The sequence below is a fragment of the Poecilia mexicana genome, unplaced genomic scaffold (assembly GCF_051168715.1).
Source record: "Poecilia mexicana isolate PSO_F unplaced genomic scaffold, ASM5116871v1 scaffold_5, whole genome shotgun sequence".
NCBI lineage: Eukaryota > Metazoa > Chordata > Actinopteri > Cyprinodontiformes > Poeciliidae > Poecilia > Poecilia mexicana.
In genome coordinates, this window is record NW_028263374.1 from 25,423,942 (window position 1) to 25,436,894 (window position 12,953).

The window sequence follows — 12,953 nt, forward strand, 5'->3', positions numbered from 1 at the left end:
CTGCTAAACAATAGGGACAGATTCTTTTTGTGCTGAAATATGAATGCATGCCGTCACCTTACTGGCTTTTGCAAGGTATTCTAATTTAGTTACATACATAAATATCTAAGGAGACGACTTCATCTCCTCCTATCTAAAATTTATGTAGATTTCACTTTGCAGTGTCACATTAGTACTTGTTCCAGACATTTCTTTTTCATCAGATAGCAGAATACAGGTTATGAGTGCAGATCAGAATGTATATATGTACCATAATGGAATTCTTATCAAGAATATTGCTATCCAAATCAATCAGATGCATGTATGTCAGAAAGAAGTGACAGCAGATTCTGCTAACAGATACAGAAAGAGGGGAATTCAAAATATTCTAAGAACATTCTTTGACCCTTCATGCTCCGACACTCCACAGGAGACTGTAGCCTTCCATCATTTATAGGGTTATTTAACAATAAAATACAACTGTTAAATGAAGCTGCATCACATTCCCTCACCTGCCACTTTATTAGACACACCTCTCCAATTCCTTACGCTGAAAATGAGAGAACCTGTCAGACTGCAGCAACTCGTTGCACCTAGATGTGTTGATGATGACTTGCAGAAGATCAAACGGTGCATGAGCATGAGTTAGAGACACAGATTTAAATGGTTTTGAACATTGCATGCTGGTCGGTGCAAGACCCGCCGTTCTGGGTGTTTCAGAAACTGCAGATCTGCTGGGAATTTCATGCACAGTTCTCTCTCTTATGGCTCATGCATTCATCGTGCCAGCAGATTAAGATGCTAGTGGTGAAATGGTGGGGAGAATATTTACTTGGCCTGCTTTGGACCCATTAGTACCAGTTGAAAAGAGCATTGTTGAAAATCTGTAGCCTGCCTTACCCAAACATCTCGACTCAAATGGCCTCCTCAGTCACCAGATCTTAATCTGGGCATGGTTAAAACGGGACATTCATAACACGGATGAGCTTCTGACAAACCTTTTACAACTGCATCAGGTTGTCAAGGCAATTTGTTACAACAAAATCTCTGAAGAATGTTTCTGACTCCTTGCTGAATCAATACCACAAGGAATTAATAGTTTTAAAATGGAGTCCAACACGGTACTAGCGAGGTGTACCGAATAAAGTGGCTTGTAAATTTAGATTAAAAACAGTGTCTGCAATGTCAATGTGCCCTTGAGAAATGTCTCACAAGAAGACCAGTTGTATATCCAGCCCAACAGAGCCAATATTTACTCTGTAATTAAGAGATGATGATGGCATTTGCTTTTCCAGAAACAGTTCACTTGCTTTATAGCCTCTTCGAGTTACAGCCAGCCTGTTTGTCATGCTGTGAACAATCAACCATCTGGCTCTAAACCTGGGAGGTTTCCACGATGAGCCGGAGCCATAGCAGGCATGCATAAGCCAGAAATGGATTCTCACTAAGAGCGTCACAGAACTAAATAAAATGTTCAGACTAAATATTTGGTAAAAATCATAATGAATTCAAAGTGAAAGAGGCTGAATTCTTCTCAGGCATTTTCAAAAATGGCACAAAGCTGTGTACTATATAAAGCTTTAAAAGATTTCAAATAAATTTTATTGATCAGCGTTCAGAAAATATTAAGATTATTAAGTAATATTAAGGATATTATTTTCAAAGGTATGGTGAAAACTGCATAAAAACTTTAATAGAACCTAGCTCTGTGGCAGTAGGAGTCATAACCGTTTCAGACTTTTTAATTATTTATTGATAGATACTGGTGATAAATTTCTAAGACAATATTAAAGGCTGAATATTAGAGAACACATTATATGTAAATTCAGGCAGCCAGGTTGCTGCTGCTTCATCCCTTTATAGTTGACATTTTTAGTAGTTCCTCTCACACACACTTTCCGAACTCAGACAGCTTAAAATTGTTCAGCTTATTCTCTCCATGCAGATTTACTGCCAGGCCAGATCATCACTTTGGATAAATTCAGCCTACTTGCCTTCCAGAATAAAGGCTTTGGTTTTAAGTGTGCTCCCTGCCTCCTTTTTCCTGTTCCCTGATGAATCATCCCATGTGGGCGGTGTTTATGTCCTCTGTTTGTCTCCATGTCTTGGCTTTATGAACCAACTGTACAGGGTTACTTTGGCAACAAAGTTCAAACAACTCATGGCACTAAAGAGCTTCTGAGAACAAATGCAGCACATTACAAAAACAATAGCAGAGAGGTGAGAGTCTGCAGGCAGAAACCAACAGAGTAAGAATTTCAATGCAGGAAGGAAGGAAGAACTGCAGTGTTATTTCTCAACAACAGAAACAGGAAAAACTAAAAACATTTCCATTGCATTTTAACTTTATCACCTATAAGATTTTTGTAATTTTCTTCATATTTTCAGGCAAAACTCGGGAAGATTAGGGTCTCTGCTATTTTTTTTTAATGTACGAGTATAATATTTAGTTGCAATACAGAATGAGATACATTGTGTTAATTAGGGAAACTTAACAGATGGCAAGACTTAGCTGCACCTGTTAGCTGCAACCTTCTCAGTCATTAAAATAAATGATGTTTAACAGAGCAAACTGTTTATTTTCTAAAGCTGAATAAGAGCTGTTGACATTTCATGGCCTACAACTTCCATATCCAGAGAAAAGTGTCTGAGACATTGTAGCTATGAGCACAGCTTTTCTGTAAAAAAAAAAAAAAATGAAGCTCATTTTAAGTGTAGTTTCTCAACTATAGGACAACATGTTAAGATCGTTCTTTTTTTTTCTGGCAATTTTGATTCTAACTTATTTAATCAAGATAAAATGTACCCTTCCAAAAACAAATCAAATCCATGTTCATGTCCCTCCTGTGACATCACAGAGGAACCATCTGTTTTTGTTTTTTGTTTTTTGAAGAGGAAAGGGATAAACTAGAAAGTATATACTGAAATATCTTCAATGATCATTTCAAGTGAAGTTGCTAGAAAAATATTTTTTTCATGTAGAACTGCATCACCGTCAACAAATAAGGGAGAAATAAAAAGGCTGAATTACCAGGTTTTGGAAGGCCTGGTCATTAACCATGTATTTGATCCAGGTGCATTGGAGCAGGGATCCATTCAAAAGTTGCAGGACTGTCTCACTCAAGGACTAGAGTTGCTTTTTATGTAGTCATTAACTGCAAAAAAGGTGCAACTGTAGCAAATCTTAAAGGGATTTTGCAAACTCATGCATTCTATCACTTCTGAGATAAGAGAAGAAATAGTTCTGGTCAGGATTAAAAGCCACTGTTCCCATGATAATTTCACCGTGACTACGCTGTGATGGTGTATTATAAAAATCTCAGAGTCAGAGGAAGATTAAACATTTAATGAATAAAGTGTGAGCATCACACTAAGGCACACCCAAACAGCAGCAGCAGCTGTCAGTACATCATTAAAGATCTATCTATGATTCACATAAACAGATCTTTTTCTTTGTGCCTCAGAACATAAATAGGTTAAAACTGTAAATTAACATGTTGAACGAAGGATTTACTTTCGCTTTGGCCAAAGACGGCTACAAACAATGCTGATGACTGGAATTGAAAGTGAAAAATGAACAGAAAGTTTTCCGGAGACTATTTACTCATACAACTGAATCATAGTGGGAACAGATTAATAAAACAAAACTTTTCCTCCACGTCACTCCATCCTGAAGGTCCTGGTAAATGAAAAAATATTACCTTATTACAAGAGCCTTTTCCTGGGGTAATGTTTTTGTTTCTTTTTACCCCCAGGAAATTCAAGAAAAATGCACAGGGGGAAAACCACCCAGTTACTGAAAGTGGTTCATAAAGTGAAAACACTTTATGAACCTACACACTTTATGGTGCACTAGGGTGTTTCCACTTCCTTCTGCCTTAATAACTGTTTTTTATCTACTCATACTAACTACAGCATGACCAAATTATAAGTCAAGTATGATATTCAAACATTTGGTGCAAGCTCTGAGGTGAAATACTGGAAAACATTCAAATCAGGACGAATACGTCTATTTTGGCACAGTTTGGAGTTTTCATACTTTAGCGATGATGAGGGTGCGCAGACCACAGCGGCTGAGGGAGTCCTTCTAAAGTAGGGCACAGTTTCTTTTCCAGTTGCTTTCTTGAATCCCTTTTTATTCATCTACGATCTGGGGCTCTGCAATTATTTTTGTCACTGCCAGGAGGGGGTTGTTCACAAACTGGAAGGTTAGTGGTTCTGTCAACAGCAGCACCAATTTGCCTTGTCCAAGTGCTAAGATAAACACACTGAACACAAAAACCCCCTCATCTACCACCAGAAAAAAACAAAACAGCACAGTTTATTTTCATTTTTCTTTTAAGGGTCTGAAATTTCCCCATTGCAGCCTCTCTCTAGTGGGTGTGTGCAAAGTACACCCTTACTGATTCTTTGAAATTTAACTGGGTAATTGGCAGCCAGGTGCTGCTAATCAAAGGCACTCAGTCAAGTAATTAGCAGTAAGTGTGAGCACATCTGTAAGGCAGAAGCCTGTGTAGTTTGCTGATAAGGAGTACTTAAGTTTCTGTTTACAAAATGCCTGAAAGGGAAGACACCAGCAACGGTATGAGAGATGAAATTGTTGCTATCAATCTGAAAAAGGCTATTAGGCTGTCTAAAAATGACTGCAGCTCAGCGTTATGCGACAGAAATGCCCATCAGTTGCTGGCTGCTACAACCCTTGAGGTCAGATCGACGAAATGCTCAGAATAAAAGAAACGCTAAACTAAATCTTTAGTCTTGGTTAGGATGCTAAAGGTTAAAGGTCACAAAGGACAGTTATGGCCTGCTTGGAACGGGTACTCCCTCCTTTGTCTCAGTGGTTTGCACACTTTACCACATAGAACCACACTTGGAAAACAGAATGTGACAAATAATATATGATTAGTTTTTTCTTGATGACATTCTTTTTTATGCTGTTTGGAGGAAAATTTAAAAAGGAATGTGTTTAATTGAATAGCCCTGACATAGAGAAATTATGCAATATGGTGTTTTTAGACATCTGCAAAAACACACACCAAATGTGATCCCTTAAGGCCAATTGATATCAAGTGTTTATGAAGTCTATTTATTTCATTTTTATTTTCACTATATTGGACTTATTTTGTTTTGTATCTGATTCGATCTGGGTTTCACACTTCTTCAACAAAAAGTTAAAGAAATCTGGAAATCTCTAAAATGGTTTCAAAACTATTCCAGAAAAAACTTTAATGTAATTTTCTTCCTCAATTTCTCACAATAAATTAAAAAAGATAAACTTTCTAAAATGATATACTTGTCAATATTTTCACTCTTTTTTTCTAATCACGAAAAGCATAGAATAAACACAGGGGGAAAAAAAAGATCAGTCTTATTTACATTAGTTGAAACTAAGCTCGCAACCCAGGCCAGATCAACAGGAAAATGTCACAAATAAAAACCAGAAAGACTTGACAACACTACAACAGTCATAAATAACTGGGATTTGTCTGTACCTGCTGAGAGTCTCCTTCCGTATAAGGCAGTTTGGTGGACACATGAAACATAATCTCCTTATTATGGAAATTTGTGTAAACCGATTCCATCCCCGTCTGCCCATGAGTGACATCAAGTCCACCTCGAAAACTGGAGAAGCAAAAGAGAAGTATGGGAACTAAACATAATAGAAGAAAATTTGGAGTAAAAGGATAAAAATCTTGAGGGGACAGAAGATGCTGTCAGTAGAATGTAATTTTATCAGAGCTCTTGATCTATGATGACCACTCAATTAATGAAGGGAACTCCATCTTCCTACTTAGCTTACAATCTCAGCAACTCAATCCTTTTTGATTTTTTTTCTCTAGTTCTTGAAAGAAATATATGATAAGCCACTGAGTGACTGATAGTCTCCCTTTTACAGACATTAGGTAGAGTACTCTACTAAAAGTTTAAAGTGTTTAAAGAAATTAACTGAAAAATGTCAAACCCTTTAAAGTCATGAAGCTCAATCTTTGTGCCCAAAAACTCCAGAAACTCAATGAAGGCTGGACTTTCCTCCATGTTCCCAAACAACTCCTCCTCTGATGTCTGCAAACAGCAGGCAGAAAACATTTTCCAGGAGTTTGTCATGCGAGTCTGAAAGCAAAGATTAGCTGAAGTATCTCTGAAATGCACCCACCTGGCCAAACTTTTGATAAATGACTCCAAACTTGAAGTTGTTGCTGATTACATGCTCATCAAAGGTGACAATGAGTCTTGAAGCCTGGGGATGAAAAAATGGGGAGCTCTTCATGTCACGTCATGATGATTAAGTGTTGATGGATGAGATGGAAAAGGAGGAAAAAATATAGCTACCTTTGGATAGAGGACAGGGTAAAACCTATCCACGTTTACCTCTTCACAAACAAGCTGCAAAATAATAGAAACAACAACGAGCTTAATCCATTTTGAATACAACTTAATTACTAATTCAGTGTGATTGTGATTACCTACCTTTGCCATCTGAACCACATTGGGAAACTCAGTAAGGCAGGAAATGGGGATCACATCATGATGGGTTTTGTATTTTGTGCTGAAAGGTAAATAGCAATGCAGGAGTTTAGGGAAATGGAAGGAGTTAAACCAACAACAAAAAAGAAATGTTCACCCATAAAAAGCCACCAAGAAATTATTACATGCAAACGTCAAGACATTAGGTGAGAAGCTTTAAGATCAACACTTTGTAGAATGTAGTTAGTTTCTTTATTAGTAGTTGTAACAAATTAAAATATAACTCTTACACTAGTGAAAAAAAATATTCAAAATGCTGCAGGCAGTAACAAACAATATTTTCTTCTTTTTAAAAGTAAACATGCAACACCTTGAGAGCTAATTACCTTGAAAATACATAGTTGAGACTCATTAAATCCATCTCAAGAACAGCAACTTTCTTGCTTAGCAAGTATAATTATGAACGCTGCTAAGCCTGACTCAAACTGCAAAAATAAGTATAATAATTTAGAAACAGTATTACAAGAGCGATAGCTAACTTTTGTATGTTTTTTTTTAAACAATCTCTCTGTCCTGACAGTAGAATACGAGACAGATAATCTGTATTTCTGCAGATGGCTCGTCAGCCATCTACAGAAATACACAGCTCTTGGTCAGAAATAACAAATCAGAGATGTTGTAGCACTGTCAACCATGCTCGTGTGCATGCCGCTCACACCTTTCCCTCGGTCAGCCTGTAGCATCGTTTAAGCTCAAGATAAACCCTTTTTATCAGCTCTCATCATTTAAACAAGGCTACTTGAATCAGCCAGTGGACATATTGGCTGATTATATTGAGCATTTTCAGTACAATAGAAATACAACGTGAGTTACTCTGCTGGTCTTTCAGGTCTGTTAAATATGACTATTTTCCACTGCCTGTGATTACATCCAGTTGAAGGGGTGACTGTGGGTGGTGTTCACCTACCAGAAAACAGGACAACGTGAAAAACATTATGAGCTGTGTTACTGCTACCACACCGAACAGTCATCCACTCTGAAGGTCCATTAACAAGCAAGGAGCGCTGCTATTAAAATCTTAAGAGGAATCTCTTGGGTGCTAAATTTAATTCACAGGTTACACTGCACACTGAGTGCTGCCTCTCACCCGCTCCTCTCTCTCAGTAAGTGTGATGGAGTGGAGGATTTTAGTGAATAAACATGACTTTGGGCAGTAGTGGGTGGAAGGCCTTCCACTTTTTCAGCAGAGGTGAATGCTGGGTTGATTGCTGGATATTTTGTCACCACTCTTAAAAAATGCAAGCAGCAAATTACCCCTACTTCTCTCTTGTTGATTCAGGTTTTTTGTGTGTTTGAGAGGCCCCTCAAAGAAGAAAAAAAGAAACATACCGACACTACATTCTGCATGCAAAAAGAAGAAAAAGTACAGGGCAAAATGTTAAAAACTTGGAGGGAATACAGAAACGAAAGGTGCTGTTATTGTGATGAACAGAGGGCAGATAGAAAAACAAAACATTAACAGCAGACAAAACAAGTCAGAGATAGAGGGAAATAATGGAACATAATGGTACCGTAGCATCAAGCGCAGATGCTCTTGATCCCCAATGACTTCATACTTCATTGAGAAGACCAAGTGGCCGAGGGCAGCATCCATCGTGTAGTAATTAAAGTGTTCCTGGGGGCAGATAAGTGAAGGAAATGTTACTATGATGTAATTCCACAAAGAACTGACAGTGGGTGACACAATAATAAAAAGATACTGCTGTGATAAACTCACAATTAGGAGTGGAGCCGAGAATAACAATCTTATTATCACCGTACAAAGGGTTTTATTGCACAGTCTGGTGAACACTAAGACAGTCTTGCAATAGCTGCACAAAAACTCAAGCATACTTTAGATAAACATATGGTGGGATTTTACAACATGCTCTTTTCAAACTTTTCACTTTGAAACAGGCTTTGTAGAGCAGAAATGATCTGTAATATTTCCCTAGTTTTCATTGACTTGGTTTTTTTTTTAAAAATAAAAGTCCCTTGAAAAAACACTAAAGTGGGTAACTTTTATAAAAGAACAAAACTGTTTTTTATATATTTGCTAAAGCTATCATGATGTAGTGACAGTATAATATGAGACAGATTGTGGAAAAATCAAGCTCCTCTATGTCCTCTTTGTGGTTCTACTGCCATCTGCAGAAATACTGTTCTGTCAGAAACAACCAATCCGAGCCAGCAGGAGGTTCTTAGAGCTGTCAATCATTCTTGTGTACATGCTGCTCATGTCCTCCCTCTTGCTCTCTGTTGTGCTACCTCTCCTTTTCCACGGTGGTGCCTACCATGCATGCACCGGTTTGTAAGCCTCCAATGATGGGGGATAGACAGTTTTCCTGCAACAGTAAGTTGTTTCTCCACCCTCAGCACACCTTCAGCAAATCACAATCTTCAGCAGCGTGTACATAAGGCTCATTGACGCCACTTAGATCCCCTTCCTAATTCTGATTGGTTGTTTCTCATCTAGCAGCTCATTTCTGCAGATTCATCAGGAGGAGGTGAAGGAGTGTGATTTTCTCACAAATTATCTCTCATACTGTCATAACTTAGTTTTAAGAAATATGTAGAATAAATATTTTACATATTGCAGCTTTAACCAACACATTTCCGCAGTTTTATTTCAGTGAAAATTATATACAGAACCACCATTCTCACCTTGCCCATGAAGTTCTTCCTGTAGATCTTGGCAGTGCTGTTTGTCTCCAGTTTAACGTGGGAGGCTGGACAGGGAGGGTGGTCGGCCTCTGGCGGCTCTTTGGGCTCATGATTGGTTCCTTCAATCCAGTAGCCTCCAAACTGGGGCAGCAGGATGAGGGGAAAAGGGCTACTGCGACCAAGAACCTGAGGATGATGGAGAAAAAAAAAAAAAGATAACACAGCTCTTTTGAGGTTTCAAGTTGAATTATTTAATCAAAAACCATGCACTCATGTATAGAGGATAAACTATATGCAGTCATAGATATGACTAGAAATGTACCTCATGAACACTCGGATAAGGTATGTAGTCCTCTTCTGTCTGTAGGAAGAAAAACAGACCACATAAGATGTGGTACCTATTTTACTCAAGAATAAAGTAGATGCTGTGGAACAATATTCAATATATTCTGCCCACTTTTGTTCCAAAAACTAGATAACAAAAGTCTTCAGTCTGTCTTTCTTGGAAGGACAATTTTGTATACAAAAAGATTCCATAATTCATTGTATTAATTGTTTCTGTTTTGTTTTTATCCTTTTTAAAAATTTAAAACGTGTTCCGGTTCCTGTGTTCATTACATGTTCATTAGAATTTAAAGTTTATTGACCTTGGAGAATGTTTTGTCCAACAACATTTGCTTTTGTAACAGGCCGAGGTTCTCCAAAGCCTCGTGCATTATGTGATGTCATCATAGGCATGTCATTTTTGGGAGATTCCCTCTCACATAACATCTTATGGCAAAATCGTAAAATGTGCTACGACATGTTGCTCTGTAGTTTCAAACCAAATCTAACAGGAATAATTTGATTTGATTTTACAGAAAAATCCAGCTAAAACCTAATCTAATCTACAAAAATTTGTCCTACTGATGTTAGGTTTGAGATTCTCTTTTGATCTTGGCAGGGATTTGGTAGAAGTTTGAATCCTGTATTTTGTAACCTCTAGTGACAGGGTGCTAAAACCTTTCCATGTGAGAAAAGGCCACGAGCCTCTCAGGGAGAAAAGTAAGATAATATTCCAGCCGAGTGTGTGCACTAGAGGCTTAATTTCTTTTACTTTGCAGGTAATGCATGCTAAGACCATTTTCTCTCCCTTTGGCTTGTGGAGATTGTGCTCATTTTGTGTGGTATTAATTTAATTGGACTCTAAAAACATTGACATGCTGCAGTTTCTCTTCATGCAGTGTTTCCCCTTCTCAAAAGAAGATTTTCACACAGTCCTACCAAAGCAGAAATACTCAATTTAAAGCTGTAGCCTGTATGCAGGCAAAACTGTCACCATTTAGCACTTCACAAAGAAAAAGTGAAAGTTACAGTTTCTTACACAACATCTAACCTTTCTTGTTGCATTATCACAAACATTGGCTATACTGAAAGAAGTAGAAGACGAAGTAGGAGTTTTAAGATCCGCCTTTGGTGAGGATTGCGTAATTACAGTTGAAGTGGACGACATTGGGGTTCAAAACTGCTTATGATGCAAATTTAATATACTTCATGAGTCTTGTGTTGTCCTCAATGTAGTGTCACAGTACTGGACAGAATTTGATCTCAACAAGCAGGCAAAGCAAAAGTTTGACATACACATTAAATATCTAGTTTGGTCTTGGATGTTGTAGCTGCTATAAGCTCTGTAGAACTAATTCAGACAAATATGACTCCGGTAGAGCATAATATTTAATAACAATATACACAATAAAAAAATAGACTAGATAGTTTCTTCAAACTGATCTTAGTTTATATTCAAAGAGCAAAACATGGCCATTGTGTATGCATTTCTCCCAATTTCATTCTTGCATATTTTACAGAGCCAATCCTCACCACAGCCTATTTGTGTCAGATTGTGGATGAGAACAGAGCAACTCAAGCTTCCAATCGTGTTTCAGAATACCTACCAAGAAACTCTAAGCTGTCCCAGGGTCAGGGTCAATTGTAATACAATGTTCATACAAGACAAGTGATCATAAGCTGGATTTAATAATTGCAGCTTTGTTGTGTTTCCTTTTGCTGTTCAGCTAAGCTTACCAGAACTGGAAAGTATTATTATTTTTTTTAATTCTAAATCCCCTTTTAGCCAAATCCACCAACATTTGGTCTTTCTGACGTGACCCCAGACCTCTTGCTGAGTCCGGACTTCAGCAAGGACTCCATCAGCCAGTCTAGATAAGACAGCAGAAAATTTTGCTGCCCCTGTCGCTCCTTAGCTCATAACTCAGTAGGAGAGCGCCCTAAAGCCTGCCTGACAGCTGATAAGGAAAGGTTTTATAACACTGCCATTCCTGATGCTTTACCAGACTGTACACTACGAGGAGATTTGTGAATTTGTGACTCACTTTGAGGGGAGGAGGGAAGGGGCATCTTTGCTCATCCATTCTGTACCCCTGTTGAGAGAAAGGAAAAAAAAAGAGAATGTAGTGATGGAAAAGGTCCAATATTTTTGAAAGGCGTTCGCAGAGCTGTACACACACACACACACACACACACACACACGCACACACACAAAAAAAAATGATGAGGGTACAACTGATTCTCAGCAGCAAATAAATTTATTGTGTGACAGTGTTCTTTATGATCATTGTTACAATAGCTGATGTTCAAAGATGCAAGCTCAAAAGCCAGATGTGTTAAAGAAAGAGGAAGTGAAAGAGTGACATCTTACAAGCTATAATGGGTAAAAAAAGATAAGTAGGGGATGTTCATGAGAACAGCCATAATGCAGATACCATTATCTGTACTTTTCTACTATGATTCCATCGACATCACACTCTGCTGAGTTTATAAGTGCTGACAGTTTCCAGTGTGCACAGAAAGATAAATGATGGTTGAAATGAGCTCTGTACCCATTTTTTTTTGTTTCTGTTGAATAGCCTCCAGCAGGGTTTGAAATGTACCAAATTCAGCAAGGGTGTGTACACAGCAAGGTTAGAAATGTATCAAATTTACCGAATGTATCAAATTCAGCAGATTTGTATCATACATAGTGTGTGAATGAGTGGAAATGACTTCATGTAGAAATATATTTGAACGTTCCAGTGAAGTGCTATATATAAGTCTGACTAATTTCCTTTCAAATTTGGACAATTGAAAGTAAAAAAGCTGAAATATGAACATAGTACTTATAATATTTAGGGCTGAAACGATTCCTCGAATGATTCGAGTACCTCAAATTATTAAAATTCCTCGATGAAAATTGATCTGCCTCGAAGCTTCGTTAAATTATGTTGTATTATTTAGCGCACGGTGTTCCGGCCGGAACATTAACTGCGTCGCGCAGAGCTCTCACTTCCGCCTCTGAGTTGTTGGAGAAAGCTAAGTGTAATCATCTTAACGTCCAATTTTCAAGTTCGGCCGGTGGGGATTTCATCGATTGATAATAATGCCCAGGTTTTCGAGGGACCAATAGACATCCTTAAAATGACTGGAGCGATGCCTGAAGTACGGCAGCCTTTCTTCTCCGGGACCTGCTGGTTCAAACCGAACGGCGGGAAGAGCGCTGAGGAGTATTTGTACAGGTGAGCGGATAGACTGAACACGGAGGGCGGCTGAGTAGCTGATGCTTACCGTGTAAATGTAGCTTTACGGACGAACCGCACAATACATTTTATATCACCCCGGTCTCAACAAACGGGAGGCGGAAATCATCTGAGTGTGACGAACGAAGGTGTCAAATCCCGTTGCTAACAAACTTGTGGCAAGGCACACCTGTCAAGCCTCCCGTTTTGGCAGGGAAACTACCGTTTTTTACCCCCTTTCCCGTATTGCTCTCGGTC

At 38.3% G+C, this 12,953-nt stretch overlaps 1 protein-coding gene across 4 annotated transcripts in view; it reads right to left on the bottom strand.

Annotated features, from left to right (window-relative positions):
• The window catches only part of rap1gapb (RAP1 GTPase activating protein b), an 85,161-nt gene that overhangs the window by 13,261 nt on the left and 58,947 nt on the right, over window positions 1–12,953 (bottom strand). For all 4 annotated transcript variants that reach the window (XM_088005792.1, XM_088005795.1, XM_088005793.1 and 1 more), the window contains exons 4-12: window positions 11,517–11,564; window positions 9,470–9,508; window positions 9,148–9,333; window positions 8,016–8,119; window positions 6,448–6,526; window positions 6,310–6,363; window positions 6,134–6,217; window positions 5,942–6,042; window positions 5,472–5,601 (exon numbers count right to left, since the gene is read on the bottom strand). In XM_088005792.1, the coding sequence (XP_087861918.1) occupies window positions 5,472–5,601; window positions 5,942–6,042; window positions 6,134–6,217; window positions 6,310–6,363; window positions 6,448–6,526; window positions 8,016–8,119; window positions 9,148–9,333; window positions 9,470–9,508; window positions 11,517–11,564 (825 nt within the window). The remainder of the gene's footprint in view (window positions 1–5,471; window positions 5,602–5,941; window positions 6,043–6,133; window positions 6,218–6,309; window positions 6,364–6,447; window positions 6,527–8,015; window positions 8,120–9,147; window positions 9,334–9,469; window positions 9,509–11,516; window positions 11,565–12,953) is intronic.